We start from the raw sequence: 20999 nt of genomic DNA, 5'->3' as shown, positions 1-20999 counted from the left end.
TTGTCTGAAAAAACAGGCGTGTTTATTTAGTGGAATGCCAGAGTCTGACCCCAGACAGGAACCAAAAGAGGACATTTGCCTGCTCAAACATTACCACAGACAAAACATCACACACAGCCTGAAGTCTGCAGTGTTTCTTTTGCTTCAGAGAGGCACATAAATCCTACTTTTGATTTGGGCTGTCACCGTTAACACACCCTGTCAGTCGAGAAAAAAGTTATGTCGGCACCTTCATTCTATCGTTCTCACCCTGGAACCAAAATAAGCCTTCATTATCTGCAGTCAGACTCAAAGCGCTGTAGCTAAGTCATTCATTATCCATCGAGGAAAAAGGGGTGATTTGACAGAGTGACACGCTACGATAAACATGACCAAACTATGTTCTAAAGCTTGGAATTTGAGCTTAGTAATATTGGGTGTAGCATGAATTCTTAATGTTATGACGCTGTGTGTTCTAATCCATTCTCATTATCTACACACCAGAGACCTAAAACATTTAGTATGAAATGATAGAGAACAGATTAGTCCAATAAACAGTGTAGCAGTATAAGTAACATTATAGTTTCAAATCAAGTTCTAATTGTCCAAACACATTAAACTGGGTTCTTATAAAACATGACAGATATGTGTATAATAATGCAGCCAAATGGTCTGTGTGCCTCTTTAAGCCATAAAGCAGCTGACTTCTCTTCTCTGACACGTCTCTGAAGTTTCATTATCGGCTCTGACAGGAGCATGCGGCCCAGATGATGGAGCGGAGGGTGAACTTTAAGCTGCACATCAGGCTGAGCTCTTAAAACCGACAGGGTGCTGGATGAATGAGGTGATGTCTAAACACCGGATCCATAGTTTGGGCACGAAGTGTGGTATAAATCAGTTTCCCCCCAAATATCGGCCATGTGTGTCCTGCCTATACAGTTACATTTGTGGATCTGGAAGAGATTAGAGCTTTCACACTAACAATAAGCCACAGGATGGTTTATGAGGGGTTGAGCATCAGGCACGGAGTGGTAGGCAACAGGAGAAAGCATCACATCCCATTATTTAGGGTACACGTGAAGCTTATTTTGGAACACTCTGTGTTTAATCTCGGTTTGGGCCATAAATTAGAGTCAGGGTTTAAGCCAAGCAACCTGGGTTTATAGCAATCATGGAGCTAGTCTTTCTTTGCTTGACTTACCCCCCGTCTATATTTTATAAGATAAGAATGTACCAAAACTCTTTTTGAAATCACAGTGTAACAGCCATTATACTCTTAAGGCAACACTAATAAACATTTTAGAGAATTATAACCAACGACTGGCTTCAGGTTTGCTGCATCTTTCAGTTCCTTGGTTTGGTTTTCCGGACGCAGCTTCACTGGTTTTATTCAGTCTCAGTGTGGATATAAACAGTAGCATGCAGCTGTTTTCAACAACAAAAAAGACTTCTAAAAACCCACTGTACGTTAGCAGCCTACCATCAAACAGCAGACACACAGGCGACTAGCTGAAGAACAAACATAGTGTAACGTTTAGCTGTGCAGCAGCCACATACTTCCCTCAGGGCCTGAAGGAGACCAAAACAGAGCTAAAAGGAATGTTTTTCCATCATTTTTGTACAGCTGCTAAAGGACGCTCTCTTCAATATTATGGAAAGTCATTCACCCAGATGACAAAAAAACACCTCGTGTATCTGCCCATTGAGACATGCTTTAAAAATCATTTTGTTTGAGGTTTGAGGGTCTGAAATGGAAATTACATCTAAAACACACAATGGCAGCACTTTCCAAAGACAGTGTCCCAGTTAACTATGATAAGCCATAGAGCCCTTTGTATCCACAATGAAATATGATTCACTTTCATTGTGTTTGGGTGGAGGCAGAAAACTTTGTGTTGGATATTTCAAACTCTGGACAAATAAAGCCCAAACATTGCATGGGTAGATACTAATAAAGGTAAGTGGTTTTGTCATGTTGGCTGAACTGACTAAAACACATTGCACGAACTGAAAGGCTTTTTAATCAATCTCTTCTTGTCTGAAGCAGAAAATGTTGGACCACCAACCACTGGCTCTTTAAGACCCTTACAGTATCATAATAACATCATTAATCTTCAACAGAGCAGCATAAACTCCAGCTTTGGTTAGTCCTCAGTTTCTTTCAATGCTTTCTAGCTCATGCACAGACACTGCCCTCAAGTTAGTGTTATCAGGGAAGGTTAAATAAGCCACAGCTCCATTGGTGTTGCTCGATCCACAATCAAGTTCAGTGGTCTTTAAACTCTATTTCCTTCTTTCCCTTTTAACTGAACATCTGCCCAACATCTGGGCACAGCACTTGTCCTCCTCTCCTGACGGTAGTGAAGTCATTAAGTGCTAAACTAACCCTGCACTTCGACTTTCTTTATATTCGCACCAAAAACTCCCCCTGAGCATGAGCAGCTGGTGCTTTCCTCTTCTGCTTCATTAATAATTCAAGACCCTTTATTCACCATAAGTCCTCATGTGAAATTCCTGCCACACTGAACCGAGCAAGTCGAGACTTGTTTTGAAATATTCTAAATGCCTGGAAACGGTCCAGCAATAATGTTACAGTTTCACAGTACGCCTTTAGTGTTTGTGTGAAAATAATATGCAAAATTCGCAGCACATTTACAAGAAGTGCTCCTATTGAAGACAGCAGTAGAAGATCCAGTTGCTCTAAATTACTCTCCACCTCTGCACCTCCTCTCCGTTTCATAATTCATTAATGTTATCTCTTCTAGAGACTATCATGCTGTAAAAAAAACTCCTCCCCATTAATAGACTTCATCTTAGGTCCATTACCTGTGCTTATTAAATCAAACAAAAGCAGATAGCCCCATTTAGAGTGTGCTGTAACTCAACCTGCTGTAAGTAAAACAAAAGCTGAGCTGGATATCAGATAGTACCAGTTTTGGATAATTTGGATTGTAATGACCTCTTTGCAGCTCAAACATTTTGCTGTAAAATCTTTTCTTCATTTTGGAAACTACACTTTTCTGAGCGTTCCTCATAGTGACAACAGAAATCTGCAAACCGTTCCTGGAAGTGAAGGGAATCCTTCAGTGTAGCTGGTTTTTACTCCCGCAGAGTGTTTGGGTTTCTGTAGAGCACGACTGTTTGACACGTCCTGAAAAAGCAACTTGTAATAGTAGCAGACAAGAATCAGAAGCAAATCCTAACTGACAAACTGTACGAGGCAGCACAGCAGTTCACAGCATAAGCTCATTCCAAGGAAAATATAGGCCGCCCAGTTGTGGAACAGCAGAAGTGTGTGTTACAATCCGTTCACCCTAAGCAACCCCCATCTCCCAGAAATTACATTCATACAACTAATTTCAAATAGCAAATATGACTGAAGGAAACTTAATTGTGACGGATTACATTTTCTGTTAATACAATGAGGAAATGTTAATCTAAATGCTTGGCAATTTAAAAATATGACCATAACAAATCAGTGAAATGTTGGCATTTTCTTCAACCAAAACATCCAAACTTGCTAATAAACTTTCTTTTGGTTTTGTTTAAATGCGCACAGCACTCATTATGGTTGAAGCAAGGTTGTGGTCTCGTTTAGTGCATGAAAAGTTTGCATTGGTTTGAGATGTATTCATCTATAGTGAACCATAACCACAATGTTTAACTACAACCAATGTGCTGTTGTTGCCTAACCACACAGTGGTGTGCACGTGAAACCCAGCCCCCTTCCATACATCACACAGCCTCCTGCTCACCAATTTAAAGCATAAATGTAGCACTACATTATTTTTTAAAATTGGAAGTTAGCCTAAAAAAGACTGGGCTGGGGCATTTATTCTGAAAATCATTATGGTACCTTATCTTACTTATACTTATTTATACTATGTGACTGTATATCTTCAGTCTGTATGTTCATGTCATGTTGAGCTAACACCGTCGCTTGCCTTTAAACCTAGATTCAGCTCTATAGATCAATATCATTGTGCATAAAACACACTGATAGAATAGATAATTAGATTAATGAGCTTTGTCCGAGTCTGGACTACCAAAAAGGCAAAGTGGGCAGCTGCCCAGAGGGCCCCTGACTCTGGAGGCCAAAACACCCAAGAGTCATTGTGTGGCAGTTACTTTGTGGCAATCCGATGTATTTAGAGAACTGAATACGACCCCTTCCGGAGAAAATCAAGGTTTCTACTTCCAAGGGTGCTTTGTTTTTATATTTTAGAAGACGCATTTCATGCAAAATAAGCAGTCATTGCAGTGGCTGAGAATTTCCTCCTTGAAGCTGCAGTGTACCAATGACAGCCTCAAAAACATGGATTCAGACTTTTGGAGTTTCATATTGCAAGAAATTTGTGAAACCGATCCTGTCAGCTTGAGGGGTGAGACTTTCCAAATTATTATTATTTAGCATCAGCTTCCACTTCGAATTTGTTTGACTGAATTACTCCAGTATTAAAACTCGCCATTGTGAGAGTAGCTTTAAAGTGTTTGAGCTGAATCTACACTACTGTTCAAAGTTTTGGGGTCACACAGACAATTTCATGTTCTCCATGAAAATTCACACTTTTATTCATGTGCTAACATAACTGCACAAGGGTTTTCTAATCATCAGTTAGTCTTTCAACACCATTAGCTAACACAATGTAGCATTAGAACACAGGAGTGATGGTTGCTGGAAATGTTCCTCTGTACCTCTATGGAGATATTCCATTAAAAATCAGCTGTTTACAGCTACAATAGTCATTTACCACATTAACAATGTCTAGACTGTATTTATCATTCATTTAATGTTATCTTCATGGGGAAAAAAATGCTTTTCTTTCAAAAATAAGGACATTTCTAAGTGACCACACACTTTTTAACGGTAGCATATGTGAGCTGGTGTGCTTGAGCTGCAGGAAGTGGTAGATAGGTGGGTGGAGAAAGAAGTGGGGCTTTATATATCCACACAAGCTAAAGGAAGCAATGGTATAGCGTTACATCTATGTCATGAAGGGATTATTTTCACAGAAAACGTCTGGATATGTAATTTAATACATGGATGAGAGTTTTTAGTCTAGAAGGATTTTAAAACCGAACTAAAATTCCCTCAAGTAATGCCACTAGCAAAAGCAGTATATCTGCTTCAATGCTTTTATTAGTTTTTTTCAAACTGTCTTTTAAGAATCTAACAGTGTCTCAGGGGTGCAATGTGGAATCAATGGAGTACTCTTTTTAACACAACTACTGTTTTTGTACCTAATCTTAGACCCCATCTTCTGGAGGGCTTCTGTTTCCACTCTGCAGTAAAGAACACTTCAGTTGATATGCTTACGTGGTGCATATTCCTAAATACATTTGCATTCAATTAACTTACAACCCAACAAAGGTTTTTAGTGCATGCACTTAATTAAAGCCCATAACTCTTGGATCTGCTTGCTGTGTCAACGCTTTGTCAGAAGTAATCCAGTGACTCCAAAAGCTGAATAGGAGTTAGTTAATAGAAGTTCACTGACCTGGAAAGAGCCATCAGCAGGGTGCAACATCAAGAAGATATTGATAGAGTTCGGGTCAGGAGAGAAGTGTCTAGTCTTGTGTCGGGAAAATCATTCACAAAAGAAAGGCAGAGCAGAGAGTGACCACCCCCCACTATGAGTGCCAGAAGATCAAGGCAGTGTCTGAGAGGAGAAAGAAGCTGAAAGGGTGTCATTAGAGCCCTCACTTAAATTGGCCTTCAGAATCCCTGCACCGCTGTTTTGGTAATGAGCTGCTCTTCACTGGCCACAGCAAACCTGTAATACATCTTGTAAGAAAGAACTATACTGTCTCTACAGCTGGTGATGTGGCCAGATGCTGAGAACGAAGGTCAACACACCGATAATAAGTAGGCAAGAGGTGACAGGCTAGAAAAAAAGATGAACACGTGTGTCCAAAGTAATCCCAAAGTGTTAAAAATAGGAAGCAATGAGGGACTGTTGTGTCTACTTCTATGATTTATATTTTGAGGATACAACTGACAGTGACTCCACAGTGAAAGGAAAATCTGCATTTCCTCAGGATATGGAGGGGACGTTGGACGGAGCTGCGTCAACACTGCTCACCTCAGGCAAAAAGGAGGGTTGACCTCGGCAGGAAGATCTCCCGGGGAGATCACCACCATCCTTCTGCTCAGACATGGTGGTGTAATTCCTGGCCGTCAAGATGGTGTTCCTCATTGAGCTCATCGTCCCATGGGAGGCAGCTGCCGACTACGAGCAGAAGATATTGAAATCTTCACAAATGGCAGCTGAGTGGAGGGTTGTCGTGCATATTAAGGATGAAACTGGTGGGGAGTTGTGCTGGACTTAAAGGTGCCCTACAGTGATGAATTTTCTTCACCATCCTGCAAGTTAAGAGTTGTTGGAGGCCTGTTGGCATTTTTGATGGAGCCAAATACCTTTGTTCTAGTTTCAATAAATGAGAAAACACAATAGAAATCAAACTAACTGACGTCGGTCTCCTCATCTGACCCTCAAAAAAACATCTGCCTGACTCCTGTTCGATGAAAGTGGCAAGAAAAACATCTGTTTTTTCTCTTGCCGTCTTTGAATGACAATAATTTAAAAATATGTATCCCAAAAGCCCACCCAGCGCTCCTTAAGTGACCCGTGACTTGCCTACACTTCAGTGTGTCGTTGACGTGACAGCTGAGATAAACCACAGAAAGTGATACTGACTTGTTTTATCTGAAGCTTCATGCTTTCTGAAGGAATTCAGTGACTCGAGTTGAATTGCAAAAGCTTCCCTGAGACGCGTTCCAACAGAGCTTCTCCATGAAAAAAAGAAAAAAAATCTGTATTTTCAGGTCTGGAGGATATTAAGTTTGAGATTATTTTGACAAAAACCAAAGAAATCCCTGAGGTGAAACATTTTCTCTATATTTAATATATGACAAAACATGTTACACATTACAATGTCAAAGGAATGCCTCTGGTCTTGTAGACACATGTTCGTGTCTCCGCTCTTTTCTAATCGCAACGTGAAATCTTTTCAGTGTAAGAGCATACATGTGTAACCAATCACGTGACACAATGTGATTTATGTCAGCACATCCAAATAACATTCTGCTTTCTACAACAGACAGTGAGTAAACTGTAATGTTCATGACACATAAAACGTTATTTTTTGGCTCTCTCACATATGTGTACAGGCTCTAAAGTAATGCCGTGGTGGGGGTTTTTTTTTTTTTTGGTCTCTAATAAACACTTGGGTGTTGCAAACCACAGCTGCTGCCTACATGAGAGGAGTAAAGCTATTCAGTCCTGTTATTTGGTCATAAAGTTTTTGCTGTCTGTGTCAGAATCAACACCACATGGTCGTGTGCATCCTTTACTTGCACAAAATATAGTGACAATACAACACACTGTATAAAATAGCTTTCGGAAAAAACGAGGAGCTACATGTATCTGCTCTTTAAGCTCAGTAGTCTCAGTTGAAACCTCCAGACAGTGTTTGGAAATATTCAGACCACCAGGTAGGCTAGTAGGCTAAGCTAAGCTCATCAGCAGCTTTCTGTAGGTTTATATTTTAGTTTACAGACAGGAAAGTGGTATTAATCCTGCCATTTGAGTCTCAGTAAAAAGCATATGTGTGCTTAAAAAAAAACATTTGTTTCATGATTTAAAAACCAGAATTATTCAAATGATCCGTCTGAAGGGTTCAGCTGACGTGACGTGAGGTTAAGATTAAAAATGAGACAGCAGGACTAAAACACTGAGCCAGTGGGCGACAACTGTAACGATGAGGCAGCGTTGTATGAAGTGGAGCAGACATCAGTGTGTGAAGACTTTGCATTACAACATTAAAGAGGCAAAACAGTTTAAATGTATATAAATACAACTAGATACAAAGAGATTAACAATAATATTCTGCTGATACGATCACTGTACACTGCACACCACACACACAAACACACACACGCACAATACAATCCTACATACACAGTAAAGGCAATGATTTCACACATTTACGGTCACTGTTTTGGCTTTACAACTAGACTGACTACATTTTTATGATTTCAGTATCAGCTGTTATAATGAAACCGCTTTCTAAGTGCTTTTCAATCAGTCCACCAGAGTTTACATTTTGCAGTGTTCAAGCTTTTCATTCACTCAAGCAATTTTCGGTGAAAAGGACGCTGGATTTTCTTCTCGTTTTCTGTCATCTAATGTCAAACATGATAGCAGACAGAGCAAATCAGCTCTAACATCAGTTTACCTTGCAACAGAATCATTTAGATACATATAAAAAAATGCTCATTGAGTTTTGTAATGTTCATATCTGCGGTGGGTTTTCTACAGCTACAGCAGAGTATTCAGTCTCGGACATGTTGGAAGCCTCGATGAGGCGCGCCAAGCCTGTCCTAGTAGAGTATTTAAAAATGAAGGCCTTCATGAGGTCGTAGCGGTAGTTTCTGTTGATGAAGTTGTAGAGGATGGGATTGAAACAGCAGTGGAGCAAGGACAGGCACTGGGTGAGGTGTAAAGCCACGTAGATTACATTCTCCAGGCCACAGGTCAGCGGCACCAGGCCCAGCTGTGACAGGGCATCAGCCAGGAGGACGCCGTGGTAGGGCCCCCAGCAGGCCAGGAAAACCACGATGTACGCCAGGATCACCCTGCGGCTCACACGACGCTCCTGCTCTACTGGGGAAGACGATGAAGAAGACGAGGAGCGGTTAAAAGCTTTGGCCAGCAGGGCATAAAACACTGCAATGACAGGGAAGGGGAGGACAAAGCCCAGCAGGATGAAGCTCAGCTGCACTCCCACCATCCACTCCCTGGGGTTTTCCTCTGGGTACACAGGCCGGCACAGCATGGTGTCCCCGTGTGTTGACTTGACAGTGCGCAGGAAGTAGGTGTCGGGCAGGGAGGCCACCAGCGCCAGCAGCCACACCCCGACACATGCGCCACGGCGCATCAGCTTCCTGCGCGCGCTTCCCTCATCTCCGTGCTGCGTCACGCTCACATAACGGTCCACGCTCATGCAGGCCAGGAAAAAGATGCTGCCGAAGAGGTTGACGGAAAAAAGCAGGTGTGTGAGTTTACAGGCCACTTCACCAAAAGGCCAGTGGCCATGCTGGGCCAGCGAGCTCACCCACACAGGCAGAGTCGCGCACACACACAGATCAGCAACCGCCAGGTGAGCGATGTACATGTGCGTCTCGTGGCGAGGGGTGGAGTCTCTTTGTGCGCGGAGGTTCACCCAGAGGACCAGAGCGTTAGCAGCCAGACCCACGATGAAGATGAAGGTGTAGAGGACACACATGGAGTACAGCAGAGCGCTGCGGTTGAACGCAGTTGCACACACCATCGCGTCCACACTTGATATGTTGCTAAAAGTCTCCGAGAAGTTCAAGTCCCCGAACGACTCCCACAGGTCCTCCAGCTCACTGGTGCTTAGACTCATTTTTCAGCAGTCGGAGAGGACCACAGACCACTGGGAGGTAACGCACACCGCCTCTGACTGGGAGAGATCCTGTAAAAACATGACATTAAATCATCATTTCTTGTAACACACATTCATCTTGATAGAGGTCCGACTGCCAAATACGAGCAGTTTTTCATGTAACCTTCTGCATTATATTTAAAAAGCAATTTTCTGTTGCATAAAGCACGGCTTGTTTTACGCATGTGGACTGCATGAGCTAATAAAACATAAACCCACTTGTGGTATGCCACCAGATCCTAAAGAATCTTAATGCGGTTAACTTGTTAAAACAGTGCTTTCATGAGTTAATAGCAGCTCTCTGTTATCGTGTCACAAACGGTGGAGTTTTCTGTGATTGATGGGCAGTCGGGGGCAGCACAATAAATGTTTACATTAGCTCCACAAGCACAGAGTGCAGATTAGACATGAGGAAGTGGGTTCGAGAAATCCAAACAGGGTGTATTTCCGGAGCGTTCCGGGCATTCCAAGATAAAGCACTGGTCAGGGTGGGAAACTTGATGCCACTTTAAAAGAATTTTTTTCCTATAACATGCTTGTTATGGTAAAAAAAAAAAAAAAAATGAATCCCATGTTTTTTTTCTACTCATGAAGCTAGCAAAGAGAGGGCAAGAGATCAGCTGTCACCACCCAGATGATCAAAGACAAACGCTGCTCATAATCTCCAGTACGTCATTTTACAACATCTGAGTCTTATAACACAGGAACACATGCGCACAATTTCAAATGCAGGGTGCATATATGCAGATACTGAAGTGACAGAAATTAGAAGTAGCAGTCTAGAGCGCATTGGCATGATAATAATTTAGCAAGATCGTCTCGAGCTTGATGGACCGCTGACATGTTCACCCCTGCATGGCCTGCACTCACAGCGCTGTGATGTCTCTCTCAGCTAACTGTCAGCCTGCCACAGTGTGAAAGATCAGAGGTGAAAGGTGATAGATCAAAACCAAGAACACGTCTTGCTTAACCCCACCGTTGCCCCTGACTGACTCGTACACCCGCGGAGTGAATTGTGTGCAGGCAGCAGCGGGGAGGCTTGACGCCTGCAAAATGGTCCAAACACGCTTAAAACGAGGGTCACTGACCACTGGCCTGACACAGCAGGCCAGAGAGCAGTGAAATGTGACCACCTCAGACATCTGTCTGCGTAGGAGACTTGCGCTGCACACAGGATAATTGGCACAAAGTGGCAGATGATGATGAAAGAAAGGGGCAAGATGAAAATAAGGATACACAAGAACACCTGGAACATGTTAAGATGTGCAGCTGTCTGGAGAGGGTCATGTCTGCCTCTGGTATCTGCAGTCTGTTTAACTGTGTTTTTTCCATTTTTTACCTCTTAAAACTCAGTTATATGACAAATCAAGAGGATAATATTATCCTCTTTTTATTCATTGTGAGTTATTTTGCCAATTTGCTTGAAAACAGATGATAAATAGTTGCAGATTAAACAAATCATTGGTATGTGAAGCAGTTAAAATCAACATTAAATGTTGTTTACATGCTTATCCAATTGTAATAAAACTTTAATGGTGACCTAATACACAGTAATATAAGACTCTCATTAACTGCAGTTGGTTGATATGACATCATATTGTCAGATCACATAAATATGTAATCTGGTGGTGGTTTTACCATAAACAGTATGGTGAAATCACTACTGCTGTTGGGGAAATGTTGAAAATTAATGAGGAAAACAGCTTTACGGAAATAGTTGATTTGATTTATAAATTATTTTTACACTAATGTGATGAAGTGGCTTAATATTTTCAGCTATTAAAACACCACATTACGCAAAAACAGACATTCCAATGTGGTTGTTGTATCTTTTAACAGTTCACACAATTTAAAATTCTATCTACAGTCATAAAAAGAGGCCATGGTTGATTTCTTTCTTTAAATAGATCTGATAAACACTTCTCTGTGTTACTACCTTTAAAAGCAGGACTTGTACCCAGAACAGACTACATTAATATTCAGTAGCACTACATTTTCTTGAAATTTAATACTACTAATACCAAACACACTACAGGCAGCTTGATACAGCTGTTTGAAGGGATGTCAGATGCCTCACATTTAATTTTACTTTCAATTATTTCGAGACGCCCGGGAGTGCTACTCATTCTAATGGGGGGATTTTCTAAGCAGAGATAATCTCCCTCAATAGTTTCTGTCTAATTCCCCTTATATTATATGGAAACTACCTGGAGGTGCCAAGTAGCCCCACAGGCTTCAAGCTAATTAACCTTTTAACACTCACACCATCAGATAACACAGAGAGCACATGAAGCCCAGCTCTGCCTCTATTTCACTGTAACTCTCAGTGAATCTCTTTCTTTTCTCTGTAGCCAAAGAGCATCCAGTTACAAATTAGGCGAAAACGTCTTTTGTTTCTCAATACACAGAAAATAAAAGGCCATTTTCATGTGCAAATGCTGCCGACAAGAGCAGTGCAGGTGCAGCATGCTGGTCAGAAGTTTCTCCTGTCAGTCTTGATCTACTGGCTTTACAGTAGGATAAAAATCTTCCCCTTTCTAAGACAGGACAGAATGTTTCCGTGCAGATTAACAGCAAAAAAAGTGTTGTTTTGCGCGTAATGACGCACAAGCGCCAAATCCAACGAAAGATCCCAGACTGCTGCTGACGGCAAACACATTCAGTGTTATTGTTGTATTGTTGATTTATATCAGGCTGGAAACAAACTTCTGTTATCAGATCTGAGCTTGGTACACAGAAGCTTGACTCGGGGTTTGAATGGGGAGGCAAATAAACAGGCTGGAAAGATGGAAAGCGACCAAAATTACTCAAATTTTCCTGAATTTACATTTCTTTTTCAGGAACAATATTCAGCGCGTATTTCTGCACCGATAAACAGTTTAAGAAATGATCAGATGGAACTCCTTTGCCAGTTTTACACAAAGAGTAAGCAGTTAAAAATCGCATCTCATCTTCAAAGAAGTGTTAGAAAGCCGAAAAACAACCCTTTCCCCGCCTAACAGCAGCTCCACTAAGCAGCTTACCTGTTCCCTCTGAAATCTCCTCTTCTGTTTGGAAGAACAGATTTGTTTGCGGTTAGATTTGATGTTGAAGGATAACTTCAGCTCCGTGGCATGAAAACTTGCCTGCGCTTCCCTCCGCCTCCTTCACATGAATGTGGATCTGTTCCTTGTTCTGCACTTGCTGATACTCTGCGGAGCTACGCCTCCAAGGCTGGTCCTAACAGTGCTGCGTATTGACATGGCATCACCTCAGGCATTTGATAAACACCAAACGGACGAGCGAGTTTCGAGCCAAGAAGAAAATAAGAAAATGCGGAATTTCCTGCTTGCGACGCACCATGAATATTAAACAAAGGTTCAGGCAACATTACCCAACGTTGTATGTTATTTCAGGCAAGCGTGCGTTGGTCTGTTCGTGTTTACAACTTGTCATGCACTGCACTGCAAATAGGAGATGCTGTTATTCTGTTCTCCTAATGCAGAGGTGTCAAACTCATTCTAGTTCAGGGACGCATTCAGCCCAATTTCATCTCCAGTGGACCAAAGTCACAGCATAATAATCTATACATGACCACAACTCCAAACGTTTCCTTTGTTTTAGTGCAAAACAGTAGATAAATGTTCACATTTAGGGAATTTCTTAAGGAAAAAAGGTTCAATTTCAGCAACATTATGCCTCAGTTTATCATTTATACATTACAACTTACAGATCACAGAGTTTCTACAAAGGAACACAACATTTAGTCACATGTATCTGGAACTGAATGATATAATATTTTACTTTGTGATCAAAACGACAGAAGTCAGACAAAAAAAGACATTAAAAAAGAGACAAATATCACAAAAATGAGATGCAAAATGTCAAAAACGAGATGCAAAACGACAAAAAATGAGACAAACGACAAGAAACAAAACAAAAAAGAAACAAAAAATTAGACAAAAAAAGTTACAAAGTGACAAAAAATGGACAGACGACAAAAACGTGGCAAAAAATTACACAAATGACACAAACGAGACCAAAAATTACAAAAGAGAGAAACAAAATGACAAAAAATAGACTAACAACACAAGCGAGACAAAAAAACAAAATAACAATACACAAAACGAATAAAGCAAAACACAAAATGACAAAAAGAAGACAAAAAACACAAGCAAGACAAAAAAGGAAACACAAAATGACAAAAACCAGAAACAAAAGGACAAACACGTGAGACAATCAACAAAAGTCAGACAAATAACAACAAAAACAAAAATGAGACACAAAATGAAAAGAGCAATGAACAATCTAGTATTTTACTTTATGATCAAAACAACTTGTCATGGTCTAGAAATTATTTTAAATTTATAGTTTTAAAAATTTACAAATTGCAGTTAATGTCTTCTGTAATTTTTACACTCTGAGGGCCGGACTGGACCCTCTGGAGGGCCGATTTCGGCCCGCAGGCCGCATGTTTGACACCCATGTTCTAATGTATTAGGTTTTGGGTAAAGTGGATTTTACGCCAAAAAAAAGTATATCTGAATGCAGGAAATGTACTTATGTGTCCCTAACAAACCATTTAATGCATGTGTATTGTTACTCTTTGTAAAGTATGCCAATATATAGCATGATATTTGCATTTCTATAATCAAAATAAGGCTTTTTGGAAAGTTTCTATCATGTACAAAAAATGCAATAATACTGCATAATACATGCAGATTTAAGAAACTACAGTTTGTCACCTCTTCTATCTGCTTAGATGCTGCACAAGTGTTTTTATACACTTTATTTATTTAATGATGTATGAATATAAATTAGCATGAAATTGTAAGGCGCCACATCCAAGTTTTTCTATGAAATTATTCTCCCTCAGTCCTACCATCCCTGTGAATAACTTAATATTTTATGTGCAGAATAATATTGCAAATTCTTCTTATGTCATTATGCAAAGCATGTATTTTAATGTATGGGAACAGTAGAAAAGGTAATATAATCAGATAAAAGGCAGTAATATTGTGTTTTTCTATAGCTTTATGGTATAGCGTTTTGCATAACACTGGAATTTTACTGTTGATAAAATAATATCGACCTATAAACTTCAACATGTGAGGTTAATGTGCAGTAAATCTAATATGCAACAGTCAAATTAAACCACAGGGCAGCTCTTTGTGCTTCCTGTGGCGCCCCACCCCAGTCACCTCAATATGAAACCAAAGTTTCAGACACCCAGTAAACCACTTCCACTACCACCTGCTTCCACCCACAACCAACAAGTGGGTTAAACCCAACGTTCAGGCTCACAGAGATAACTGAAAACGCCCTCCCAGTAACGAACACCAAAGTCACATTCGTGGTTTAGTCTCTGTTCCAGTCGAATGTCATTTTCATCAATCTGACCAAATTCAGAGCCAAAGAAGTACTTTTTTTCTTTTTTTAAACCAACGTGATGCTTGTCCTTAATCGGCCTGTTGTTCCTATATTGTTTGAGCCTTATTGAGTCTCAATGCGTGAACATTCTTTGGAAGCAGGACAAAGCTGCGTGGGAGGCTCGTGTGTTTACTGAAAGCTCACCTGCAACTCTGGTGGCCTCACAGCTGCTCCCACCAGGCCAATTAACCCCAAGTTCAGCACAAAGACAGGATGACAAAAAGAAGCAGAAACTTTGGCATTCGTTGCAGGAATGCGCTGATGGAAGACGTTTGCTTTGACAAATCATGATAATATACTTTGATTGAGCTGAAAGGAAATTCCATCTTTTGATGTGGCGTTCAATGAGTGAAATATTGACTTAACCAGGTACAGTGTGTCCAGCGTGTTTCCTTAAGAAGGCGATATCGCTGACTCGTACAGGTCACCCAGCTAAAGTTTATTATGACTGTATGCCTTGTACTCAGTGATGAAATACAGCCAGCAGGCTTCCCTGACCTCATTAAAGAAGCAAAGTAGTGAAGTCATTTTCAATGAGGCTTTAAAGAGAGCTCCCACTACGCACGCATACCCATTGTCCTCCATATCAGGAGCATCGGGGGGGATTTGTAAGCCTTTCTGATAAGCATCCGTAGCCCTGAACATTGCTGCCAACCTCTGTTCTGCAGTCCTCATTCACAGGGAGGCCGGAGTGGGAACAGCAGGGGTGAATGTGTGTGTGTGGTGTTTGACAAAAGGCCAATAAAGCCTACAGACTTTTTGCTAGTATCTAATTGGAACTGCACTGGTTAGATATTAGGAACAAACATAAAGATACAGCAATAAGCCAAAAGCTGCAACAAAATAGCATCAATGTGTTGGGGCAAATGAAACTAACTTAAGCCACACAGTTATTGACTATTGTTTGGTTTGACTTTCTTTTTTTACACCGATTTATTCTCGTGAACCTGCAGGAATCATTTGAAAGACTAAACTCTCTACAAACTATATCAGGGGTGTCAAACATGCGGCCCGCAGGCCCAAAACTGGCCCGCCAGAGGGTCCAATCCGGCCTGTGGGATGATTTTATAAAGAGTAAAAATTACAGAGAAGACATTAACTGCAGACTGTAAATTTGTAAAACTATAAATTTAAAATAAATTCTAGACAAGTTGTTTTGATCATAAAGTGAAATATTATATCGCTCATTGTTCTTTTGTCGCTTTGTCTTATTTTTGTAATATTTTGTCTTGTTTTTGTTGTTTTTTGTCTTATTTTGTCATTTGTCTCATGTTTTTGTAATTTTGTTTCCTTGTCATGCTTATATTTTTTTGTCTTTTTTTCTCACTTTGTTTCACTTTAATCATTGTTTCGTGTGTCGTTTTGTGCAATTTTTTGCCTCATTTTTGTTGTTTGTCCATTTTTTTGGCGCATTGCAACTTTTTTTGCCAAATTTTTTGTCTCTTTTCTGTTTTGTTTCATATTGTTTGTCTAATTTTTTGTCGTTTTGTTCTCGTTGTTGTCATTTTGTGTCTCATTCTTGTAATATTTTGTCTTGTTTTTTTGATGTTTTTTGTCTCTTCTTGTCCGACCGTTGTTGTTTTAATCATGACTAAATGTTTGTAGACACTCTGTGATCTGTAAGTTGCAATGTGTAAATGATAAACTGAGGCATATTATTACTGAAATTGAATTTATTTTTCTGAAGAAACTTCTGGTTGTTCATAATGTTTTGTTTATTAAATACGAACATTTGAAGAACATCCTTTTTTGCACAAAATCCAAGGAAAAAATTGGAGTTTTATGGGTTTATATGCTGTAATTTAACTGGTCCAGCCCACTTCAGATCAAATTGGGCTGAATGTGGCCCTTGAACTAAAATGAGTTTGACACCCCTGAAATAAACTGTAGCTGTTGGGCTCCAAGTGACAAAGTTAGTGTCTGGTGAACATAGTGGAACAACTGGAGCCCAATATTTCCTGCAGAGGTTTGCTTGGTTGAGACCAAAGCAGACCACAAAAAAGACTAAATATTGGTCATAAATTCAATAATAATGAAAAACATGACAAAGATATCGCTCCATATCCACAAAATGTGCAAATCAGTGCCTGTTTGCATAAAAAACAACCTTCTAAAACATATGCTAGTGTTGTGTTTACATCTTGCTCCTGCAGTTCTGGAAGAGGAAGCTCTATTCTTTTGTGCTTTTTGTTCTTTATTTGTTCTTCCTTTTGTGAATTCAAAATCAAGAAGTCAAAGGTGTCTTGTGTTGTACAGACTATAAAACTCTCCCTGACACAAATAGGTCAAAGAATTTAGGCTGAGCGAAACAGACTTGTCTTCATCAAAGTTCCCGGGACTCCACGGGGTGCAGAGTTTTGCTCCTTTTGTGTGTTCAGGCTCAGAACAAAACACTGTTTAGATAAAGAATCGTTATTTTCTATTACTCAAGCGCAGTTCTGAAGTAAGCATTGGGCTTTTCTCTTAAAGTCTTACAGACAAGGCCAGCTACAAACAGGATAAACAAAACAATCAAGAGGTAGGGATAAGTAAAAGGTTAGGAAACTACAAGAGGAAACCGTTTTGCAAAGACGCAAAAGAACAAGTGGGGTGGGCGGTTGTGTGCATGAGAAAAGCTAAAAGGAAAACAGGGGAAGAAAGATTCCAAGACTTATTCCAAAAGCCCGCTACTTCTATTGTAGTCTAGCCCTGCGTCATGGCGGTGGGTCTGACAGACACAGTCTATTTTCGTGCAAATGCCCATTCAGAGGGTCCCTCTCAAACTCTTTCTCAACCGCATTGTTACCAGCCGACCTCCCCTCCTGCTCTGAGGCTCCCTCGTGCATTTCTCCACTCCCTCACATTCCTCCTCCAGCCTCACTCATTTTTCACTCAATTATTTATTCATTTACAATTATCTTTCAAATGAAGAAGGGCCTCGCGTGAGTGAGGCTGAAAGCCGTGAGCGCAGGGACTGGATGAAAGGACAACAGTTTGGCAGACATCTCTCCAGTGTTGTCTCGAGTGTTTGAGCCAGTTTTTGGTCACTGCTGATATTCTTCATGCTGGTGATGAGGTGATCTTTTGTGTCTCTCTGGGATCTGTTCGTGCAGGTGCATGTTTGGCAGAAAGACTGCGTCCCTGTTGGGAAATGTAGCGGTCGAGGCATTCCTCACATTGACAGAGCATCCCTAACACCAGCCCATGAATCTGAGTGAAACCTGAGAACGGCTCAGATGTCAAACATAACAAAAAAAAAAAGTGAAGATACAACAAAAAGCTTTTATAGTTATACAAAGCCTGTGAAATGCATTCTTAAACCTATACTTTTGGCCATATGAGAGCAGTGAAAATATCACGTACTGACTGCTTTTAACCCTCATGTCGTCCTACGGGTCAAAATTGACCCGTTTTAAAGTTTGAAAATGTGGGAAAAAAAATACATTTTCACAGTGAAACTTCTGATGGCCACATTTTCAACATTTTTGGAAAATCTTTGAACATTTTTTGGTGGAAAAAAGAAATGTTAAAAATGTTTCTTGAGAACATTCACAAAAAAAATCAAAAAAATCTAAATCCAGCGAATTTTGCTGGATTTTAGTTGATTTTTTGTGAATGTTCTTAAAGAAAATAATAGAAGTTTTACTGATATATATGTAGTCACTTTAGATATTTTTAGGATTTTTTTTTTGGAAGATTTTTACTCAATTTTTGAAAATATTTTCTTGCCAAGTTTGGGGGATTTTTTAAAAAATCAAACTTTTAAGGGAAACTTTTAAGGAATTATTGGAATTTTCTTCCTGAAGGTTTTTCAAATTTTCAGAAATTTGGGGAATTTTTTATTTTTTTGCTGAATTTTTTGATTTTTTTTTTTTTTTTTTGGACAAGGAAACAATATTTTTTGGTGCCCGTAAATGAGGACAACAAGAGGGTTAAAAAACAAAAAAACAAAAAACAAACACACATTAGCAAACGATCACCAAACACACACAGAGCAACATAATTATTTATTTGAATTTAGAATTTATGATGACTGTATCCTCTAATCCTTGTCCTTTTTGATACCCATCAACTCCCTGGGAAATATTCAGCCCTGAAAAGCTGCTAAATGATCCACTACGCTCATCAGCCACAACAATAAAACCTCTGACAGGTGCAGTGGAAAACCATTAATTATCTCATTACAATTCAATGTTCTGCTGGGAAACTTTGGCTCTTGGCATTCATGGTGCTGTTACTTTGACACGTACCACCTACCTAAACATTGTTGCTGACCAAGCGCCCACCCCCTTCCCGCCATGGCAACGGCACTCGCTGACGCCAGCAGCCTCCCCCAGCAGGACAATGCATCCTGCCACAATGCAAACTGCTCAGGAACACGACAAAGAGCCCAAGGCATTGACCCAGACTCCAAACTCTGTAGATTTCAATTAAGTCGGGCGTCCACGGCGACTAAAACAAGACTCTGCAACCCACAGAACTCAAAGAGCTGGATGCCAATTTCACGGTGCATCCAGACAAAACGGATACCCTCAAATGTACCATGTCCATACCAGGGTCAGAGCTGCTATGGCTGAATTTGGAGGCCTTACACAATACCAGGCAGGTGGTTGTAATATTGTGGCTCATGTAGGTTCCAGAGCTAGTTGGTAATTTTCTCTGTATGCTTGCAGCGTTATTTCAGTGGACTTTTTGGAGCTGAAGCTGATGAGAGCTGTAAAAGTGAACCGAAACTGGCTAAAACAATGAGCTGAAAGATGCAGAAACACTCCAAAACGCTGCTGAGGAACGGTAGCGATAAGTGATAATGCTCTGTGAGAGCGTTCACATGCACAAAGAAAACATTTTTAATATCAGAGATTTGAACATTATTTTCCTTGTTTTTCTCTTGATGTCTGGAAAAGCATTCTCTTCGCTCTGTCTCTTCTCTCTCTTCCTCTGACCTCAGTCAATCTGTCAATGCCTTCATGCCTAGCTGTTGACCATGACCGGCTGCGGCTCATACAGTCCATTGACTTTGTCTATCATCTCTGCACGCTGTAGTAACTCAAACAAAGAGCAAGTTCTGCTTCCCCCCCTAAGCTTTACACCCCCACACTTGCACGCACACACACCAAACACTCACTTGTGTTCATTAATACGAGTCAGGTCATGGGGATCATGCAGAGGATAGGTACTAGCTGAGGAAAAGCTTTGCCCCAAGGGACAGTGAGTGTCCAGTATGGATGAGAGAATGACAGAATCTGTCCACAGGCTGCATGAGAAGGTGTCCATCTCTGTGTGTACCCTGAGGACTGCAGCTCTAATCTAGTAATTCTATCTTCACAATTCCTGATGTGTGCTCTAAAACACGCTGCCTTTTCATGCTGCTGACACAAAGTTCACAGATATGGTGGGTAACTTTCACCCCTATTGTCCTGTCACGCTAAGTGAAAAATGGACTATCAGCGCCACTGGAATGCAGCAGTGTTTTAGAGAAGCCTGCAGCCATAGCTTCACCGACTGCATTACCTGTAGGTGTCTTGCTAACCTTCTGCCATACATGAAAGCCTCAGTGCAAACTTACTGCGAGGTTCAAGGTTTACCTCAGAGTTTAAACTCTTAAGTTGCAACAACTGGCTCATTTAACATAGACAAAATGACATTTCTGTTGCAAACACGGAATGACAAGTTTTATAGGAGCGTGAGCTCTAAAAGAAAACCAAACACTGCGGGTTTTATTGGATATAAACACGACCCCACAGTACTCAAACAAGATGATGGAATAAATAATGTAGATAAACATGCTCGCAGAATGATGCCTGACGTAGTTTAATGGAAAAAAGATCTAAATGGCGATACACTGTAAATACAATGTCCTTCAGATAAATGCCCCTGAGGCAATAAATTATCAAATTCACAAAAGCAACATGTGATGGAAAATCACCTCGAGTCACTTTTCTCTGTCCCAGGTGTTTTCCATTCAGGGTCTCTCGACCAATCTCAAACACAAGAGTAAATGCAGCACTGCAGGGGGATTACAGCCAGGATGTGGCAACCCAGCCAGCATCTGGAGCTGAGCCCTCTGTGCCTGCAGCTCCTAGCAAGGGGCACTAGCACTAGCACTCCCATTCATCTAGTCTTTCCTCAGTCACATCTATAATTCTGAGCTTAGTTACAGCTAT

General features: G+C 40.6%; 1 protein-coding gene across 1 annotated transcript; it reads right to left on the bottom strand.

The window, feature by feature from the left end:
- Positions 1 to 6862: 6862 nt before the first annotated feature.
- On the bottom strand, positions 6863 to 12629 carry ackr3a (atypical chemokine receptor 3a). Its single transcript, XM_023285929.3, has 2 exons — positions 12471 to 12629; positions 6863 to 9477 (listed from the first exon to the last, which is right to left on the bottom strand). Exon 2 carries the CDS (start codon positions 9406 to 9408, stop codon positions 8275 to 8277), a length of 1134 nt encoding a protein of 377 aa, XP_023141697.2. The 5' UTR covers positions 9409 to 9477; positions 12471 to 12629; the 3' UTR covers positions 6863 to 8274.
- Between the last annotated feature and the right edge of the window lie 8370 nt (positions 12630 to 20999).

The sequence above is a fragment of the Amphiprion ocellaris genome, chromosome 11 (genome assembly GCF_022539595.1).
Source record: "Amphiprion ocellaris isolate individual 3 ecotype Okinawa chromosome 11, ASM2253959v1, whole genome shotgun sequence".
Classification (NCBI taxonomy): Eukaryota; Metazoa; Chordata; class Actinopteri; family Pomacentridae; genus Amphiprion; species Amphiprion ocellaris.
This window is presented reverse-complemented; position numbering and strand designations above follow the sequence as displayed.

Coding starts and splice junctions, on each gene's coding strand:
- ackr3a (XM_023285929.3), bottom strand. CDS start 9,408: ATGAGTCTAAGCACCAGTGAGCTGGAGGACCTGTGGGAGTCGTTCGGG.